The sequence below is a fragment of the Apteryx mantelli genome, chromosome 3, assembly GCF_036417845.1.
Source record: "Apteryx mantelli isolate bAptMan1 chromosome 3, bAptMan1.hap1, whole genome shotgun sequence".
Lineage (NCBI taxonomy): Eukaryota > Metazoa > Chordata > Aves > Apterygiformes > Apterygidae > Apteryx > Apteryx mantelli.
Window position 1 is genome coordinate 133841003 of NC_089980.1, and position 22471 is coordinate 133863473.

Below are 22471 nucleotides of genomic sequence, written 5' to 3' on the forward strand. Positions count from 1 at the left end.
TTTGTTGAGAACTAACCACTGATGGGATTATACAATGTGCAGAGTCGGTGGAACTGCCTATCTAATAAAACACGGGATTTTACAGCTTTTATTTTAAACGTTAGTGGAGCATCAGTTACTCTAGAATAGATCAATTGCATCTAGAAGAAAGTGTTTTTAAAACATTTTCTATTAATAGAAATGGTTATTCTGCTTTATGTTCTTATGCAATTCAGTTATTAAATGACACTTTGAAAATTGACTGATATTATCAACATGTTAGAAGTTGTTGTACCTTAAGATGTTATGCCTTAAGAATGGCAATAAGTTAAAAGTTTCTTAGCACTTTTGTTTTCTGCATTATTCTTGTGGTGGGGGGATAATTTAAATATATAATGAGTTTCAAGCGAAATCATTCTTAAGCCCCAAATCAGAAAATACTTAGTGCGTGCCCAACTTTACACATGTGAGTGTTTATTATGAGCTGACCTAAAGAGGCTTTGGAGACCGGGGCCACGATCATATAATGGGAATCCAAGGAAACAGTTTACCTCAGTAAAAAGCAGGTGCCTGGTTAAAGCTGACCTTTTGAAGAGCTGTCCAAACATTTACTCACTCTCACAACACCCTCATGAAGTAGAGAATAAATATTATCTCAATTTTATGGAACAAGAAGGTGAGCACTAGGAGAGTCTGGATTAAATCTCAAGAATTTCTGGCATGCGGTTGCTTGCTTAATCCATTAGGCCATGGTGTTTGGGCTTTTAATAGTCCTTTGCTTTATTAACCTGATCAAACTGTTAAAATACCTACTAGTTTAGATAGGAAAAGGTTCAATTCTTCAATTTTCAAAGGTTCAATTCAATTTTCTTAAAACAGAGACGAAGCCATTTCATATCATCACAGCCAAACTTGGTGAATTCTTTCCATATTCATCTTAAAGCAGTGGTGGCTCCTGAAGATCATAGTATATTAAACTCCTGGAGGGAGGAGAGTTCACAAAAAGTGGTGGTATTTCCACCTGAAATAGCTTCAGCCCTGAAACTGTTTAATTGGCCAGGAGGCCATTGGTGGTGTTTGTTGAATAATAGTTGGGCAGTGGCAGTGGAAGGCTTGCTTGCTGGAAGCAGTGATATTCCCATGGACTTGCACCAGTACTGAACAGCTAACAAAGACAGTATGATGGTAGGAAACATTATATTTGTATGCAAAATGAATAGAAATAGTAATTTTACCTCTTGGTGAAGTGTAGTTAAGGTAGAGCAAAGGAGTGGTCCCATTTGTTCCTACTAATACTTTTATGGCCCATGCTAAATACATAGATGTATGTGTATGTATATAAATGTATGTATACACACACACACACACACACATACGTACATACATACGTATATCCCTCCTCAGCTTTAGGATACTGTATGCCAAAAGACTTTCCCTTTTAAACGCAAATTTTATGTAGACATCTGTATACAACTAATAATCTCATATAACTACTGTGCCGACTTTGAGTTGACATGTTTAGCTGTTAAATGAGGTAGATCATCACTTTAGCCTGAATTTACCAAAGCGCATCATTAGGGAAGCAGTGCTGTACATGCAGTTATCTTGGTGAAGGGTTCTATCATGTTTGCACTTTTGCATTTGTTTTATACGGAATGGAATTTATAAAGCGTTTGTATGATTTGCAACAAATCCTTGGGATGCTTTCTGTCACCTATTAGTTGAAGCCTGAAAAGTTCTGTAGAAATGACAAAGGCTGCCACCACCATCTATTCCAGACTGCAGTGACGCTGAAATGATACAGGACAAGAGGGCAAATGTTTAGAACTGGAAAAACAGAAAAACAGAGCAGCATGAAATGTCAAACCACATTTTTAAGGCGCTTTTTACTATATTTCCATAAATGCATGAGGGAATTATGTTGCAAATACTTGAAACTGTTTATTTTCATTTTTGGCTTGATTTTCTAGCATTGAAAAAACCATGTCTAATGATCTTGAGCATTCTTAAAGAAAAAAATTATATTTTACATAATGGTTTGCATGTGTGAGTTCCCTCTGGCAGGAGCACTATAATTAGCCTGTCGTCTCTCAGAGAAGAGACTATCTGTCTTAAAGATGCAACAGCGAGTCTTGGCTGCTAGACCTGGGAGCAGAACATTGTGATTTTGTTAAAAGATAAACATTATCCCTTTTCACTTATTCATCTTTCTCCTCTTCCTGCTTCTTTGGCTCAAAGCTAGCCTGGAGAAGCAGAGGACAGCTGAGTACAAACAGTTTTCTTCCTTCCTCATTCAGCAAACCATGGCGAAAGATCTTGGCTTCTTGACATCAATAACTTTGCTTCAACTCAACTTGGAACTGTTTGGGCAGCCTTTCAAAAAATAAAAAGGTACAATAAAAGGGGACTGAACTTCCTGTTTTACTCATAAAGTAGCAGATTCAGCTAAGGCACACTTTCCTTTGGGATTGTCCATGTTCTGCCCGGGAGAGTCGAGGATGTGGAATATTATTTCTTTGCACAACTTTATTGTAGCTGTTAAAAGACAATCAGCTAGAATAGGGTGGTGGCAGACAGTGTTGTGTGTTTCAGTCTTTTGCGGTCTTGTTACTAAAGGAGAGTAATTTTGGTAGAAAGGCTTTGCTGCTTTTGGGTAGCCATGTGTGTCCTTGATCAGTGGAGGGGGAAGGAGAGAAGGAAAACTTAAACCACCACAGAGTCAGAAAAATGTAACGAGCTTGAGCTGGCATAGCAGCCCTGGTGTGCGTTAACTCTTGTATTATCGTGCCTGAGGTTTCGTTTGCAGCATCGACAGGGAAATCTGGAATACAGGAGATGATCACATATGGCATCTTTCCAGCCCCAACTGGCTACACTAGCAGGGACTGAGGAGGAAGGTGAGGTTTCCAGCGGGGACAGGAGGATATTAAATTTCATTTTGAAGACTGTCACATACATGTGCCAGTCCATCAGCGAATGCGTTGATGTATTGGTGAAAACTAACTGCAGTGGCAAGGACGCTTCTCCATGGATAATAATATATGGACCAGGTTCCTTGAAGGTACCAGTTGTCACATGCTCTGACTTGTACCATATCCATGTGTTCTTAAACTTGCTTTCTGATCCTTCCGCTGCTCTTCTCCTTCTGCCCCTCTTCCCTCCTATATTGTGTAATTTGTCTGAACAGTATAATTTTCTTATTCCTCACAACCTTTCCTTCTCCATCCCTCTGCTTTCCTGATGCTTTTCTTTGCCAAAGAGTCAGAGATTTTCTCAATTCTGAGTTCCTAAGTAAGCTGTAATTTTATTCTATTCTGAGTGAGCACTGCTACTGCAGGCCTGGAACCCATTACTGTTTGCATATATCTAGCATCACTGGCCATAGTGTCAAAGACCAGAGGGACTTCTGAGGACCTTAAAAGGTTTTCAAAATCACCTTGTTAGTCTTTTCAGATTCCCCCTTTTGTTTGGAATTTCTTTTTCTTTGAGTTGTACCTGGATTTCAAAGTCCAAGTGTATCTTTTGAAAGGTTCTTGTAAATACTGGTTGCCTTCCCAAACAGTCCAAAACCTAAAAGTCCCCTTTTAAATTAGCACCTCTTTCTAGCCTTGGACTTTGCAGAAAGTCACTGATCAGATCAGTGTAAACTCTCTGCAGTTTTCTGCAGCGTATTTCAAACTTTTCTGGACTGCCAGAACTTTGCTGAGAGGCTAAGAGCAAAATTTTTGCCAGTTTTAGGTTGGTACTTGCTCTCTGCCATTGTTTTGTATAATATTTCAGCACTTTGATTCTTCATCTCAGAAAGGAGAGATTGCAAGAATAAAAAATGGGAAAAAAAAATCAATCCCTTGAAAAGTTGAAAAGAGTAGATCTCAGAAGGAGGAGATTCCTTATCAAGAACAGGGAGTCAGCAATGTAGTGAAAGGAAGCATTGAAGAGAGATTTGCACTTTTAAAGACTGTTCTGAAGGTGCATGCTGAAATTTCTAGTGACTGTTCTTCCCTTTACAAAGGTTGTATGTTACTGTAGTATTCTGAAAAGACAAGATAGTTACGACTTGTGATATATATTAGGTTACACTGGGCAATCTGATAGCTCTTCTGCCTTTAAGCTCCTGGAAATGAATATTTATAGGAAATCTCATTTGGGAAATGGACAAAAGCTTGGTGAAATAAGACTGAAATAGTTTCTTACTTCTGCGGTGTCAGCAACTTCCCTACAGGGTTCTGCAATAAATGTTTGTTTGCCATGAAACTCCCATGCATTGAGCTTTACGCTATCCACGAAGTTTCCTCAACAAAAATAAAAGTCATGTCGAAGTGACCATTTATCTAGCCATCTTCTTGCTGCACTTTGCGTCTTTGCTCATCTCTTGGTAGTTCAGTGTTTGTGTCCCACGCCCCGTCTCTTATTGCTGAGCATGGTGCTGCTGGTCTGGCAGAGTTGGGAGCCACAAAAAACAGCTTCCTTAAGTGGTCTTTTGGGGAATTACATGTCTCATTTTAACTCTGCTTTAGAATAAAATGTTTAATTGACCTATGTCACTCGACTGCATAAATGAATGCAGGTTCTGAAGAGGCATTCATTCATATCCTTCCTCCCCTGGACGTCATATTGGAAGTCATTGGCAGGAAACAATTAATTAAACCCACTATCCTAATTGTTTTTAAAATCCTATGGAATAGCTGTTTCTGAATCTTGAATGTTAGTCTGTTATTTATTAGGTCAGATTTGTTGTCCTTCAGCATCAGTGCCTCCCCTTATCTTTTTCTCACAGTTCTCCTGGCAGCTGTTTGTTTCTGGGTTGTTGTTTTTCAGGACAAGCCAGGTGGATTAATCCATATTGTCTGTTATTTTCTAGACATAAGCATATCACTGAAGCATGGAACCATCTTCACTGCTTTTTTATCGCTGCTAGTGTTCTTCAGATTATGGATTAATACCCATCTATTGTTCTGTCTTAGTATTTTTCTTAAATTATTTGTTAAATCTCATTTTTCTGTTTTCTGCCGCTGCTGGCTCAAGGTTCTTTATAGTCAGTGCGAATGAGGCTTTGGCTACAAGTAGTACCAAGAGGAGCAGATGTGTAGAAAACAGAACAGTTGCTGCTATGGACCTGACGTTCATGCCATGAGCATCTCAGTGGGCTGTACTTCAGTCTAGTGCGAGCTCGAGTCTGGCCCTGTTGACTTAATGCCTGTTAGTGGTCGAAGTGCATCTTTTGATTTGGCTCTATCCAGAAAGAGTCCAGTTAGTGTGCTCTGAAATCATGCCATAGTGCAAACCGATGTGCAGGGATGAATGGGAGATTTGTTTCGAAACCGTGCCCCTGATCCAGACTAAATGCTTGTGTAGACGTACCCTTTTGTACCTGACTCAGACACTTTGGTAAATCCAGTAATAAGCATATCCAGATCAGTTGGTGCTTAAATATTTCTGTGCGTGTGGCCAAAAGGGTTCTTAACATCCGAATTGGACATGTTCTTTTCACATTAACGTTGCCGTTATTGTAGAGACGGCCGTAGTTGCTCGTCTTATAACTTGTATTTATGTAGAAAAGTAATACCAGAGAAATTCAAGTTAGAAAGAAGGCACAAAGAAACTAACTGTGGAACAAACTACCAAGTTCTGCATTGTCTAGCTCTTGATGACTCCAAATGGAGGTCAAACGAATTTCTGGAAAATATGCTTTTGTTAAACTGATTACTGGCCCAAAATAAGGGCAACTGGCTGAAATTCTGTGGTCTGTGGTACACAGGAGGTCAGACTAGATGATCTAATTTTCCCTTTTGGCTTTAAACTGTATGAATATGAGCAATCCTCCTGATTACAGGACACTTCTGGCCATTGAAAACTGCAGGATCAGGCTGTCAGTTACCAGTAAAGAACAGTGCTGTTCTGCCATGAAATTAATTTCGTAATTTTAGGATATCACATAACAGCATTGTTATATCCTGGTTTATGATGCAAAGAAGAGCTCTGTTTAAGCAAGGGGAAAACCACCTATAGCATGATTTACCGGATTAGGGCAACTGTGTATTGTAAACTTAGACTTTGGTATTGGCTATGACAATTCACATTCAAAATCAAGCTGAAGTAGACTTTGTTTGAGAATTTCTGTGCCAAGAAGGTTAACGGGTTATTGACAGCTTTAGGAATGAAAAGTCAGGGAGGAAATTAGAGCAAACATGTATCATGAGCCAGCACACAGCATGGCTGGTTTTAATAGACACGGCAGATCTTCTGTAGTAACGCCTCCATTAATGGTGCAGTTATCACTGGTTCCAGATGGTGTGATCATAAACACACAGAGCTTTTGCAAAGGACCTATAATTTTTCCTGATCCCTTCCTCCTCTGGATTCACCCAGAAGGAAGGCAAGTGGTACCACAGCCCACCCCAACTGTTTTCTTTTTTTTATTTTTATTTTTTGCCAGGAAGTGTGGGGTGGGAGCAGGATTACATATGGGCTTCCATAGAGCCCACCAACAGAGCCTGTTTTGAGGCTTTATTGAATGGGAATAGCCACTGGCTTTCTTAGCTAGTCCTCTTCACTTCGCTTTTGGTGCTGTGTTGGTCCATTCCCCGTATTAGAAGGTAGGTTGCAACTCCCTTGTGCCCATTTTAGACTCTCGGTCTGGCTCATTTCTTTTTTTTTTTTTTTTTTAGTATACGACATGTTATTAACTAAGTGCACATTTCTTCTCAGAGTTGCACTCAACCACTGCAAAATCATCAATACAGATAAAAGCTTGGAAAATGAGGAGATAGGAGATATTTTAAATTATATTCTTGACAAAATATATTCCTTGAAAATTTGATAAATTCTTCCGGTCTTCATAGTAAATATGATTTTGAACACATTTGAGAACTAGAAGAATAAGGAGTGTCTCCTAAAAACTGCATCGAAAATATGTTTTTCTTCTAACCTCTACTAATATAAAGATGCTGCACTGTGAAAAAGCATGACTCAAATGGTACTGAAACGACAGTATGTTCTTTCCGAAAATTTCAGATCTTAATGTTTCTAGGAAGTAGGAGATACAGATTGCAATTTTTAAAAATTTCCTCATTGTAAACGCATTAAGACATTTTACACATCTCCATTTAGATCACTGGGCTACCCCAGCAAGAAATGTGTGAAAAAAGGTATCTGCTTTTAGCCTCTAATTGTGGAGAATGGTACAATGTGCATTACTGGTGTATTTCTTTGCCGTATCTGGCTTATATATTTTTGAGGAAGAAGTGGGAAAAGAGAGAAGAATCCAGCTTCTGCTAAGCTCTGTTTGGTTTTGAATTGTTTGGGTATTTCCAAAAGCCAGCTCTGGTGCCTTAATCTTGCTTTCATCAAGCATATGGTAATTCAAAATAGTTAACTAAATTTTGGTTAGTGTAGCAACAGATCTCTTCATATCTCACTCTTTGGTATGTAAGTAAACGCAGATAGTTTATAGACTGTTTTATTTCAGTTATTTCGACTATGCCTTTCACCTCTTTGACCTGGAAAATCTAGAGTGCTTTAATAACCAATATCCTTTTTAGAAGCTTATTATGTGGCTCTTTTTGGAAAAGAGAGTTGAATATGTGGCATAGTATAAGGAATTTTGATGTAATTTGTTTAGAGAGGCTGTTGCTTGACAGACCTTTTCTGAGCAAGCTACATGGTAACTCAGAAATTGGAAGTCTCAGGGCTAGACTGGATAATGGACAATAGATGCTTTCACTTCTGCTGCTTGCTCAAATCCAATCTGTCAAAGATTGCAAATTGTTCCTTTTTAATACCGGGCAAGTGGCCTGTGAGTAATTATTTGGTTGATTCTGCCTAATGCCTGATTAAAATTTGCCCACAACACACAAACACCACCCCAGCTGGCGTCCTGGCCGGTCGTTTCGAAGGCCAAAGCTGAATCAGCAGCAGGGTTTGCTATATTCCCTTCCAGATCAGGACCAAGACTTTTTTTGTGCAGTGTGGACAAGCTCATATTGCCTTGTCCTGAGTTTTGTTCGCTGCAAAAGTATCACCTGTCATAAGCACCGTATGAAATGTTGTCAAAAAAAGAATTGCTTCCTCGGGGATGGATGAATTTCGTCCCCCTACAACGGGCTAAGGTCAGGGTTCACCCCGTGGACAACTCCCCTTGGAGGGGTACATATCACCAAAAGAAAACACTGCTCCATGATATCTCTGCATTTTCTAGGAGCTACGGCAGACTTCATCAGACGTTTTCAACTGACTCATGCCCAGCTAAAGACCAAGGGAAGGGAACTATTGCAGCAGTCCAGTGGTTTACCAAGGCACAATAGAAGCTTGCTTGGAGTGACCATTTTTGAGTTCATCTAGTCACAGAGCAGGGCTGAGCTAGGGGCCCCCATTTTCGTCACAGAAGCCCCCGTCTTTCACTGTCCCACAAGAGGAACATTTTCACAGAGGTGAAACGTTCTTGAACAATTTCTTCAACGGGCACAAACATGTTTCGCTTTGACATCAGGGAGGTGTGTGCTTTTCTTTCCTCTCCTCCTTGCTTTCTTTTCCTCAAGCAAACTCAATAATTACAAACTCAATATATGCATATGCTCAATTTCTCTTACATTCTCCCTTTACTACTTCTTCTAGCCTAAATCCATCATAAGCAATAGATCCAACTGTGTGTATTTTGTGCAATGACTGTTAATATAATTGTATAGCCAAAAGTTGCTCAGGAGAGGATGAAGTAAGCTTGGATGGAATTATATCAAGACAGAGAGCCTTTCACTTCTTTACGGAAGAGATGATGTCAGCAAGAGACAAGGACCTGCAGCAATAAGGTTGGAAAGATAAACAGCAGAGAGAGAGAGGTGTTGGGCGAAAGGAAGTGAGAGTTATGACTTTTGGAAAGATGGGAGAGCGGGCTTGGAAGGAAGGGAGGATAAGCTGAACTGAGGTGCAAAGACAGAGATAAATAGAGGGAAAGATTTAATTAAGGTGAAAGAGAAGAGAGTTGGTAAAAAAGAATTAGAAATAAAATTACTGTAGTGAGGAACAGAGGAAAAGCTGAACAGGAGAAAAGAAGAAAATTAAAGGATTTCAGGTTATTGGAGAATATCTTGTAGATTCTAGGAAAATAGTCAATGGTGGCACATGTTTTAGAAAAATAAGAAAGAATTAAGAATAGAAAAGCAAAGAAGAAAAAAGTACAAGTAGTACTATTTAAGATTTATTTCTGACCCTAATTAAAGATTTAGCCACATAGATCCCAGTGAAATGACTGGGAGTTACAGAACTAAGATTAATAGTTGGCTTTCAAAATTTCAACATTACAGTTTATTTTGTAGAAATGTTAGAGATTATCTCATATATTATATATATTATATGTAATAATAATAGATATTATATAATGTTATATAATGATATATAATAATGATACAATTATATGACAAAATATACACGCTAATATCTATATATGTTACAAATATTGGCATGAAGAGCTATAATAGTCCAGTTTCACATTTAAGATAGACTAAGATAGACTAGTTCCATGCCTTAGGTAAAACCAAAAGTGTAGAGAAATATGTACAAAGGAATTCTTTACTGAAATTCCTTGTTTGTTTGGGTTCTTTTGTTTTTGTTTTTAAAGCTTACTGCTTTTGATATAAGATACTTATGTATTTTGGTGAAGGAGTGGTTGAGATGAGCAAATCTATCCATTCCTAATGGACCTTTTAGAAAGTCACACTTGCATTCAAGTCTTAATTGCCAGAATAGTTCAGTTCCTATTTATGCATCCAAAAACAGTATCCAGATTCATGAAGGGAGAAGCATACTGAGTACGCCTAGGTTGATGAACCCTTTTGAATCAGACTGTAAGCACAACAAATTGGAGCTGAGAAGCTCCAGGATCTTTTGAAAACACAGTTCCCATTATATGTGCTGAGCATTTGAAAATGCAACTCTAATCTCTTAAAAATCCAGCTGTGCTTCTAAGGCCATTTTAATTACAGCCATTATTGTGTAGTGACACCAGCAACATGGAGTATGGGGCAGCAGATCTCTTCTTCACTCAAAGGTCATGTGTTGTATGAGTGTACCTGTGGTCCTGTGCATGTGACTATGTACCAATGCCTACAAAACAGGAGCAGCCCCATCGAGGTGCCTTAGATTCTTCTCTTCTTATAATCAAGATCTTGTGTGGGAGGAAATTTTCCTTCTCACTCGTAAGGATTTGTGGGAGAAGATGTTGAACCCATCAGCTGATGCAGCATTAAAATCTACACTGATCTCTGCAATCTAATCTTTAGTATCTGGAGTCCCACCTGGCTTCCCTTGACCAATTACTAAAGGATTTGTGCAGTCTGAAGAGTCAAAATCCTCACTGTAAGCAGGCTACAGTGGTGCAGATTCCTGCCACATACAGTGAAAATAGTTTGTTTGTAGTACGTGCTGACGGAGGCTTCTGTGGAATATCATTTACAGCCCTGTTGTCTTTGTAGATGCCTTCCACGATGTGAGAACACTGATGAGTGGAAGGGGGAGGGGGGGAACCTTCCACTTCCCATCTGGAAAACATCTGTAGCGGGCAACATATCTCTCTGTGAAGAAATGTGTTGCTGTTTCATAGTTTCTTCAAAGTGTTACATGGGCAAAAGGTATGAGCTTGAATTTGTACCAGTGTTGGCCGTCCCAGCCTCTAGAGCCATTTACAGAAATACCAAAATACTCTTTTCAACAAGACAGGCAGTAATGTTTCATGCTGTCTCACACAAAAAGAATGCAACATCAACTGGAAAAGTATAGAGTAGTCAAAGGGCTCCAAAAATAAAACAAAAGAAACAATATCATGCCCTTTTATTGTGGCCCCTTAACTCTAGTCCTCTGAGAACTGTGCTGACTGATGTCAGTGATGCAACCCAAAAATTAATGTCAATTACCCCAAACAAAATGCACATAAGTGATGGTAAGGGTCTGATTTCAGTCCGCAAAAGCCAGGAAATTCAGAGCTACTGCAGGGCTGAAAACCTGGATTTGACACTCCCGTCTTACCAACAGCCATTCCGCTGCGGGAAAGACAAGAAACAAAGGAAAAAGGGAGTTACACCATTACAATAAATGATGTGACTGAGACAACACACCCACTCTTTGCTCTGGTCTGGATCGACTGTATCCCATTAGCTTTGCTTAAAGACTAGAAATTGCAGTGTCTTCTTGCACATTTGGGGCATTTGAGCATTTGGGGTTCAATAACTCTCCTACCATCTTTCTGCTTTTTTTAGTATAAGCCTCTTTTATTAGTTTAGTAACAATATGTTTTAATGAGACCTAACTAGCTCTTCATTTACAGTACTTATTTGCTGTTTTTATATACCCAGAAGTCAGAAATGGAGGTATTGCTATGAGCATGATCAGTGCACGGTATATATTTGATGCAATAATTCTGCATCCGAACAGGATCGACCTTGCACTCTGATAAATGAACATGCAGTAATCGAGCTGTTCTGGTGTCAGCACGCACACAAATCAAAATGTTCTTACATCAAAGAAGTACTTATGAAAAAAACTTTCATACAGGATTTAAATATTCTTCAGTGTTATTAAAAAAATATGGAGTCTGATATCATGAAAAGCCCTTGATGGAGTTACAAGCAGGTAATCCATCTCCCTATCTGTGAGCCTATATTTAATGATTGAGCAGTGGCAATCAGCCAGAAGACTCTCATGGCCTGGCCAGTTTGTTTCCAGACAAGTATCGGTATTATAGATACGTTTTTCTTCTATAAAATTGAATTAAAAAAAAAAAACAAGAGAGGCAATGGTACTGAAAAAGAGAGGTTTTGATATGCTGAGTCAGACTGGTCAGATCTTGTCAATGGTATTGATCTGTCCAGCTGTTCAAAAGAAGTTTCATTTAAGCAACATGTGCCGTAGGAAATAATGTATGTAAGGGGGAGTATGGAGAGGGAGTACAGTATGAAAGTTCAGCGTCAGCCTAATTCTTTCATTTTCCTTGCAAAGTAAATCTCTCTGCCCCCTCCACAGACCAGTCAATAAGAAATGTTGGAAAGCAGTTTCTAATCAGTTCTAGAAAGGACATTTTGGAAGTCTGCTATTCTGAGCAAGTGCCCCGTGTCTCCAGGATGGGCCGCTTTGCCAACACATCAGGCGGATTAGTACTAGAGAGACAGAAAGATATTTGGCTAGTTTATACATAACTTGAGCCACGCATTAGAGACACTTGGAAGCCACGGCCTCTTGTCAAGCAGCTTTTCCAACATATGAATGTCGATGTATTTTCATACAATTTAAAAGAAGGCCTTCCTTGGGATCCCGAGTTTCTTGATGCTTTCTTGCTGGTACTCTCTGGCTGAGAAACCAGCAGCTCATAAGTTGCCAGAAACTCTTGATTATGCCCTTGAATAAGGTATACCAAGGACTCTCTTATATGCAGGCTGCCCTTATGCAGGAGCCCTCACGGCTTTGAGCAGTCTTTTCATGCTGGCCGAGGTGCCACTAGTGCTCTTAGTGCCTGTTGAGACACCTATCTAAATACCCAAAGGAGCCTGTCTGTCCTGCAGGTTAGCAGCTGAGGACCTCTCACAGCCCGGGGACGGTTTGGAGCAGCAGGGACAGTCACTGCAGCCCGGGAAATGCCAGGACTGCAGCATGGGTGGTGATGAGGAGGAGACTACTCTGTTTACATTTCCCCAGTTGCTCTTTTCTTAAGAAGAAGCCACCCACAGTCTAGCTCTTAATATGCTCGGCATGTCTAAGCGTTGAGATCCTAATTGCGTGCTGTCAGGAGATAGGGAGCAGGGCCACTATCACACAGACCAAGTCAGATGACTAGATCGATTCTGGGGCAGATTTTTTCCTTCTCCTCTTATTCACTTTGCATATGCTGAAGAAATCTGTACTTCCTATTGCTTTCTTCATGCTTAGATACTGTTGGAATCATATAAATGCATCACTACTTTGATCCGGCTTGCAAAGGCCAATGCCAAGTTGTTATTTAAGAAAGGAGGATCTTCCCATGATTATCACCAATCGCAAGTAAAGTGTTAACTGCTTAACAGAAGTAACTGCTCAGCTTTATAATTTTTACAGACACACTGCATTCTTTGCACAAAGAGTTGCAATATGTACCAATATATACCTGGATTGGAGATCAAATAAGGGATGGAGCTTTGTTTTGAAGGATAAGGGTGTTTAGCTTTCATACTTAATACAACATCTTTTAAGTTTGGATTTGAACTTGGTCTTCAGAAGTTCACATGGGATCAGAAAGCATATTTTGATTTGGGACTACTTCTAATATAAATGTCATAAAACCTGGTATTGTATAATAATTTATTCTGCTTCTAAAGAATGGTTGTAACTGGGTAAACTGCATCTGCACTTGGATTTTTCCCTAACGTGTTACAGAAATATGAGAGATCAATTGGATGTCATTCTAAAGCCTAATCCTAGGTAATTTATTCAGTTTTACCTGAGAGAAAGCTCCAAATATATGTTCTTCTGTTTTTAATCAGCCCAACTACAATTGATTCAACTTTTGCCTGAATAAGGAGTGAGTAAAAAATGAGTGAGAGCCTCAAGATTTGGCTCATATTCATTAACCTCAGGGCAGACTTCATTTTGTATGATTTTTAAGCTATTAAAATGTTGGTTGGCTTCCATTTGAGCTCAAATTCCTAATATCACCAAATAATTATGTGTAGATGATGAAATGAAAAAACAGGCATGTAGTCTCCAAACGCACATTTCAGTCTGGGTGGCTGAAATGGCTCATAACATTCGATGCATGAAAATGGGGTGGATTGAATAAATTAGCAGAATCACAAAAGGAAACCACTATAGGAAATAGTTTTACACGTGTAATCACTGAAATACTCTAGTGAATGTGTCAATCTGTACTAAATAAATATATTTGTTTATAGACATGCTCTGTATTAGCTTCCACTCTTTCACAGCACTTTGCCAAACAAAATCCCACTAGAAGTAGGATGTTCGCACCCGAGTAGGAGTTTCTTGGATAAATATTTTTTCTATATTGAGACCAAAACCACTTCTACAAATTTCAGACTTTGATTGAAATAGTATATTTCTTTTGCTTTTTTTCTTCCCATCTCCTCCACTGGCAACCACTGATGCATTACCTTAATTCCTCTTACCTCCCACCGCTATGGCGAGCGAGAAGCCCGCTGGAAACAGAGCGCAGCGGCCGGGAACCGGTGCTGCGCCGCGCGAGGGGTGGCCGCACCCAGATGCCTCTGCCGGCGAAGGGCCTTGGAGCCTGAGAAAACTTCTGTTTGCAGGCGAGCTTTGTGCCCTGCGTTGTTGGTTAGGCTCTTATTTCCCTGTTAAAACGTTTCATTGACTCCAAGGAGGAATGCAGGTGGCACGTGTTCGGAAAAGAGCATTCATGGAATAGTTGCGGGGGGCAGCAGGAGAGAAGCATGTTGCACAGTGGCATTAGATGCTCTGTTTCAGTGCCACTGGTCTTTTTTTCCCGAATCAGGGAATTTATTTCAAAGTAGTACCCGCTCCTCCCATCCTATCCTGTCCTCCTAGCTGCCCATTTCAGCATCCTTTTCTGTACATCTGGAATTTGAGCCATTACAGTGGAAGACATAATGCAATGAAAATAATAATTATTGAATAGCATACGGTATTTTCAAAGCACCCCGCATTAGCTCTATAATCAATCAATCCTCAAAACAGTCTTAAGTGAGTGATAGTATTTCTGTTTCAATGGCAGAAACACAGAAACGTTAAGTGGTTTGTCTGAGGCCACACAGCAAGTAAGTGTCAGAGCTGGGAGCAGAGCCCAGCCCTGGCTCCTGCCCTCTTACTCAGACTGCTGAACCATATTGTTTCCAAATAAATTCCCTAAAAATCAAATGCTCCGCTTGCGAGCAGTCGCGACATGTAGGAAGAATTTAGCTCTCTTCTGACGCTTCCTGCAGAACAAAAGCTTGAGCCTCTCCAGCAGCAAAAAGAAACCTTGAAAGGTCAAGAAAAGCCATCCATGGAGAGAGGGAGCCATCCAGGCTATTTCACGCTGAATTACTCTGCATCACAAGTTGAAAGAGTTTTTATTATTAGTGGTAAATTTTCACATGGGAGTTGTGTGACTAAGTATCTGTGCAGTGCCCTGAGTCATAAACCGTAGTCTGCAGAATCTAACCGTACAGTAAAGCTTTCTCTTCATATGTCTCAAGGCTTCTAGCTTTAACTTCATTCTCAGACATAATAAAGTTGCCCACGAGTTGAGACGCATCCGAAGAGGAGACATTAGTCTCTGAGCAACGGAGAGCGTTTCACCCAGTTTGACTTAAGAAGGTGAAATTTTAAAAAGCTAACTGTGATGCTCTCGAGGAGATGTGGGCTACCAAGGAGCTGTCACAGTTCCCTTGCAGAGGGTGGTGTCCATCGTGCCGATGGTGCACATCGCCCTCCAGCACCTTGGGGAGGACGCCTGGGCGCTTTGCAAGTGGCATGTCACGGGTGGACAGTTGTGAGCCATTAGACCTACTGCAATAACAACTTGCCGGATTTCAGCTTGTCCCTTGGTACAAGGAGTTGTGGTGAAGGAACCCAGCTACAGTTTTTGCAGCCCCAGGGAAGGAATTCCTCTCGCTGTCTGTGAACTGAGAACAACACTTGGATCTCAGTGCAGTTAGACTCAGAAGAGGAATTTCCTTCAGTGTGCTAAGCAACATCTTCTTTTCTTTAACAATTAAAAAGAATTTCTTGTTCTCGGATGAATAAGTCTATTAAAGTTGGTGGCACTGATGGGAAGAGCTTTGCGAAAATATGTTTGTTTTGCAAAGCTGGCTGCCAAGTATTGTTTTGTAGTTGCATTTTTTTCCTTCTTTCTCCACTGTTTACAATACCCTCTGAGAAACTTAAAATGATCTTTCTCTCCCTACCAATTTTGTTCTTTTTTGCTTTTGGCAGATGTTGGTACCCCGCTCCCACACCCCGGTTCTTCCTGCAACAGGAGCCATGATCCTTTTGCCTTGTTTTTCTTTCTTATAACATCAGCCCAGCCCTGAGAACAGCATTCGTTAGTCAACTGCAGAATTGCAAATTAGGCAAAACGAGCTGAAGGACAGTAAGAAAAGCCTTCAATTTTCTTCTCCTTTCACTGTGCAAATGCGAGTGGTATTGCACAGAGGTAACTGTGGAAAACCTTCGGGCCGTCTTTCTCAGGGCTCCCGCGTTCCCATCAGCCTTGGGAATCGCGTTATCCCCGGTAGTAGAAGGCAATGATAAAAAAAGTCGGGGCTTTCAGATCTAGACTATATTCTTTAACAGGCTTGGATGATATATCCTGGATGTACCCTGTTCCTGGATACAGCAGAACAGTTTTATGTGATTATTGAAAAAGTTTACGCTGCTGACGGATAAAAAGTAAGCAGAAGCCCCGAGCTGACTTCACTGGAAAGCATTTTGTTACGAACTGTTGAAGGGTGGTTCGTGGAGGCCGTGCTTTTATCAGGGCGTGATGCTTGCGGTTGCCTGTGGGAAGGCGCTGGTGCTCTCGGCGCCCTCCGAGAGCACAGGTGTGGTGGAGTCTGCGTGGCCAACCGAAGACTCGGGGAACAAACCCGAGGAATGACATTTGCGGTTGCGCTTCTGACACCTAACTGCGGTTCCTCGGGGACTAGCTGCGGCACAAGCGCGGTTGCGCTGCCAGGGCGATCGTCGCTCTGTGGATAAGCGGATGTTATAGCTGTCAGCGCAGCAGTCTGGCCCCAGCGTAAATGAAATTGGTGAGAATTTGTGAATACAGCAGAGGACATCATTTGGTGCCTAGCCCGAGTTTGTAATCTGCTAAGCCTGTGTGTTTACACATATAAATATGGGATTTGTTATTCATCATTAACCATATACTAGACATTATGTACATAAAACATTCCCTCATTCTGTGAATAATATCAGACATCTGTGCTTTGGCTACTGATTAAAGATGGGTTTGTAGAATTGGAGCCTTCAATGCTATTGTCTTAAATTGGAGAGGAGGAATTACGCATTATATTTCTTTTGTAACGTGTATGTACTTTTAATAAGGAGAGGTTATATCCACATAAGTTTATTTAAACCTAAACAGAAGCAGCTAATTCTAAACAACATATGGATTTTCTTTTTCAAACAATGTTGCGTATACTTTGCCTCCTAAACTAATTATTATTTTAATCTCTAAATAAGCTGACACTTCTTTGCATGTGGTTTGCCTGTGCAGGCTGGGAAAATTAGAAGAGCAACCTTTTAATCACAGGGGTTTTTGTGTAGATGTTTTCATGTACAAAGAACTGTGAACCAGTCCAGAATGACTCGTTTGATATTATGGGGGCTAATGAAATTTCAAAGTTAACATTCCACAAATAAAATGGAAAGAACAAACAGGGAGAAAAGGAGCAGATTTAAAATTAGAGAATCTTTGTGTTTTATGGGTTCCAGGTTATTTGGAATGGAATGAAAGTTAATGCTACATCCTTTTTTCCATCCTGCCAGCCAGTGTCTGATCCAAGAATGTCTCTTATTTAAAGGGCAGGGCTCCCTCCACTGTTCTTAAATAAAGGCTTTCACTGTCTGAGATCTAATCCTCCCTGATTTTCACAGTAACATTGTTAGACTGCATGAAGAGAATTATTTAATGAAAACAAGTTTTGCATATGATTCCCCTGTCATAAGCCCAGTCATGTCATATGGTTCAATTTACATTTATGCAAATAACAGAGAATAGAGCAAAATTACCAAAGGAGGAAAGGACCGTGGCATGTCACAAACAAGATGTGCCTATTTGTATTTATGTTTGCTAATGAAGTTCAGCCAGGATTTGCTCTTTGATTTTGATGTCTCCATCTGCCATTCCACTTTATGCATTGTAATTAAACCACTTGCCCACACACATGCACAAGGGTAACAAGAAAGGCAGATTGTGACTTTTAAAAATGCTCTTCTGTAACTTGCTTATATGGGACCTATAATTCAAGATTTACTGTCTTTAAATGATACAACAGACCATATTCTCCAGTGGTATGAAATTGTATCTCACCTTTAAAGTAAGCAGAACTGCAGAATTAACCCAGCTGAGGATTTGGCCTAATAAATTTTAGTGTCTAGGATGTCCGTTGGAGATGTTTTACCCTAGACTTCCCAAATTTTATCCCAAATAAGAATTTAACTCACATCAGCCCACTCAAAAATCACAGCTGTTTCTTTCTCTTGCCAAAATTGTTCTTTCTCATCATGTTACAGCTGTGAAGTAAGTTATGCACTACTATAAATTGTTAACTGGAAACCATTTCTAGTTAAGGTACCTGTTCAGAAGTCTTTGTTTTTGAATCTGATATGTTCCCAGATTGAGGAATACTCAAGTGTTTGTTTGGGTTTGGCTTGGGCTTGTTTCTGTAAATCACAGCTTCAGTATATCCGTGTTAAGAAACGTGTGATGTTCTGCGCGACAAATTGGCCCTATTAACTCTTCAGTAAACTGTGTTTCATTTTGTGTGACCCACTACGGGGGCAGGAGTTTTGCTGCCCTCTTCATGGAGCAGTTCTTCTTGGTCTTTCATAGCGTGCTACATCGTGCTACCACTACAGGAGAGATGGGACAAAAGAGGGAGTGGAGAATGGATGACTTTTCTGTGAAATTTGAGGAGTTACTTGACCAAGGCCTTTTATTCCAGAGCTCTTAAGATTTCCTTTTTAAGCTGTTAGTTTTGCCTGTTGTCATCCAAACCAAGGGGAAAGCATGATCTTGCTTTTAGATGACTGGCAAAAGTGAACATTGCTCTTCATTTCTGCTTCACTATACCTCCTTTCAGACTGTTGGGGGGAAAAAAATGACCCTCATTTGCTAAATAATGATCATGTTCCCAGAGAAGGAGATTTTTAGATCAGAATCCAGTGTGCTTTGATAATTTAAAGGCACAACTCTTTCATGTTTGGGTTCCTAGTGCAGTAGGCAGAGAGAGGATGCATGGAATAATGCAGTGCTGAGGCTTAACCGATGTGAGTTTGGGGTTGCTGTGTCACTTGCAAATGGCCAAACTGGGAGAAGGTTCAGCAGATTGTCTAAAAGAGATGAAAAAAGTGCCTCCACGTGGTGACTAGATGGGCACGTAGAGTACTCAACATAAAAATTATCCATGCCTTTCCTCTACGTGCAAGGACATGGCAAGAGCAGACTGGGGAAAGCAGGCAAGATGAAGGGTCACGTAGCTGCTTTGAGTTTGGTCCAGCCTGCTTAGGATCTGGTTAGGGATAGGAGCAGTCTGTCGTCTCACCTTTAGCAAGGTCAGAAGAGAGGATGTACCATTTTGCCGTATGAGAACAAGGATCAGGAAGAGGTTCTGCAAGAGCTAGCTTGACCAAATCGGTTTATATCGCCTTTTCATAGCATGGAATGGAATTTGTTTTGGGAAGGTGAACTGTGTAATTTGTACCAAGCTAGGGGATTTCTCATGTATAAAAATTTCCTAATTTTTATTTTCTTTTTTTTTAAATAGATCTCTTTCTATTTAAATTTCAAATTAAATTTTGAATTAAATTTCTAATTAAATTTAAATTATGGGGCTCCAGCAGGGACCATGGACCTATGATATCTCCTGACATTGCACTATAGCAAGATGTTATGTACCAGCAAAACGGATATGGCTATGGCCTGCCATTTTCATCCCACATCAAGAGTCTGCATCAACTCCTATCTGTAATTCTGAGCCAAACAGTCATTTATTTAAAACCGGATACTGCCAAAGTGGGAAAAAGCACCCAAAAAATCTCATTCAAGTCCTTTACATTATATCAAACCACAGTGAATGACTGTCACATATAGGCACGCTCTCTCTCTCTCTCACAAGTGCACCTACACATACAAGTTTTATAAAGAACATCTTGCGGTTTCTTTTCACAGCTCTTGGCACGTAAAGATACGTGTTTTAGCATCATGAATTCAGCCGTATATATCTTTAAGATAAATGTCGTAACTCAGAACTATGGGAGACCTGTAAACTATTTTTGCTATGCATACGGAGATTTTGGAGGCTAAAGCTTTATTATCTAGTAGTGTATCAGAAATAGAAAGAACTGTTACCTTGTTATGGAGCAGGATGAATCAAACTCCTGCGAAATGCTGATTTTCAAAACAGCTACCTTTAAGCCGAGTTTGAAGGTAAAGTCTGTTTCTAGGTAAAATGCTTCAATTTATGGCTAAATTCCGTAATAAAATATGCATATATCAGAATCACTCTCGTTGGCTGGGGAAGGAGAAGTGTGTTGTTTTCATTATTGCTGAACTTCAGAATGGCTTGAGGAATTCTCTTGGTCCTTTCCAAAGAAATTGAACTTCGGGCAGCGATTAAAGCGAAGGAAATTTCAGCCCAAGGGCAAATGTTTCAGAAAGTTAAAAGTATGTGAAACAGGGAGTTAAGCAGGAAATAGTTTTCAGTCCTGACTATAGCCCCACTAGCTATAATACGTTGCTAACTATAGCCCGGTGGGTGCGTTCACCTTTCTGAAGGTGTTAACCTCCCTGCTCTGAAACGTGCTGCCAACATGACCTTCTCAGGGAGATAGCTACCTGGATAATAGTGCCCGTGTTGGAAAAATTTGAAATTCCATTATTTCCCAGGTGAGCCCAGCCAAGCCCAACTTTGCTGTGCAACCACAATTCCTTTCGCAAGATTCAAGCGTTTATCTTCAGTGTGGATCCAGCGTTAGCCTCGGATTCGTTTAGCTCCGTGTAACCTGCACAATGGCCCTGAATATTTTATTTATGTGTTAAAGGTTCTCGCTCTGGTTATAAAGCTCTGTAAAAATATGAGGGTCAAAGAGCTAAAGCCGTTACTTTTGCATAGGCTTCCAAATGCCAGCCAGAATGGTTTGGGCAAGCTGCGGATCCAGGCTCCCTTGGACTTGCTGCGTGTGGTTGTGGGAATATATTGGATCCTTTCAAAATTATTGGCTAGTCTGTTTTGGTGTAGTTCGTGTTTGGGTATAGAGTCTCTGGATTTTTTTGTTTGCGGTGATACTGTCACGTCTGATGACCGGCTATACATCCCAGAGCTGGTACTCTGTTCTTTGACTTTAATCCCATATGCTGCTAGATCTAGGCACTGAAGTATGGTGTTAATGTAAAGGATGCTCTAATAAATATCTTGTACCTATTTCCGTTTGCACATTCAGAGTCTGTAAATGTCTCTCTGAAGATGTTTGCTGTTTTTGGAACTATTTCCTTGCTATTCAGTATAAATACTATTTATGTGCAAAGTTGTCTGAGGTTATCCTTTGCTCTGTTTTAATGATACTCTTCTAATCCTAGTTTAAAGGAGGAGAAATTGATCTCACTAAAATTAATTTGGAAATCGGTGCAGGGTAACTGAACGTGGTAGTTATATGCGCCACTTCCCAAGGGCTCAAACATAAGAGGCAGAAAATAAATCCGATGAAACACTAGCTGTGATGAAATAAAATATAAATATATTTTCGTTTGCAAAACTGAGTGACTACTGAAGGTGAACCAAAAGGAGGAAAAGTATTTAAACTCCTCCAAAATGGAAATTTTGAAGTTATTATTAATATCTAAAAATATTCTTAGTAATACATTTTTTAACTGAGACTATCCCCTTAAAATATAGGGTTTCCAGTGTTCCTGGGTAAAAAAAAGATGTAGCTTCCTGTATTGATTCAGAAGGAGATGTTAAAAATGCATGAAAGTTATTTTAGAGAAACAATGTCACAGTATCTTGTAAAATTCTTTTCTCAAATACTGTTTAACTCTTCTTTTTCTTTATCATGGAAGACACTTGATCCCGGGTTACAATATATGGGATATCAAATTATTTTGCACTGACCAGAGCTTCTTTAAGATTAATTTGGTTGGGGTGGGCGGCAGGGGGATTATACCACTGTCTGTTTACATAGCTTTTGGCCCAGACTATAAATTAGGTTTGGAAAAACTGTAATGATTCAGTAATTTATAGACTATTAAGATATTTAGGTTAGAAGCGATCCTGGAGCATAGTGAATGGAGAACACATGCTTCTAAAGGACAAACAGATTCAGCAGAATAGTGTATTTTTGGCCTCATCTATTTTGCAGGCAATTAGCAAAATAGGACGCTGCATTTTTGCATATCTCCTGCTCTCCCGAAATAGAGTCCCTAACCACTTGTTAACCACACTGATTTTTTAATAGACAAAGCGGTCGCTTACAGCTTCCCCACCAGAAATGTTCGGATTAAGCCCGCTATTAGATTGCAGCCAGAATAGTCGGCAAAACAGGAAGCAAGCCTTGCCTTTCTCTCTGCCTTCTTCCCTTGTTGGAGTTGATGTGATAATTCATTGCAGATTTTCTCATTCTTTGACAGAGTGCCTACCGCCGAAACGGGATGACTTTCCTAGCCTGCTAATATGGATGTGGCCGCGGCAACAGGAAAGACACTGTTATATTAAGGTGATTTTTCTTTTCCCCCCGGTGGAAGGAAAAAAAAAAAAGACAAAACACAACACAA

At 40.0% G+C, this 22471-nt stretch overlaps 1 protein-coding gene across 4 annotated transcripts in view; it reads left to right on the forward strand.

Annotated features, from left to right (window-relative positions):
• SUPT3H (SPT3 homolog, SAGA and STAGA complex component) overlaps nt 1-22471 on the forward strand; it is a 284434-nt gene that overhangs the window by 260296 nt on the left and 1667 nt on the right. For all 4 annotated transcript variants that reach the window (XM_067294403.1, XM_067294404.1, XM_067294406.1 and 1 more), the window contains one exon: nt 22328-22413. In XM_067294403.1, coding sequence (XP_067150504.1) covers nt 22328-22369 — 42 coding nt within the window. In that variant the 3' untranslated portion in view covers nt 22370-22413. The remainder of the gene's footprint in view (nt 1-22327; nt 22414-22471) is intronic.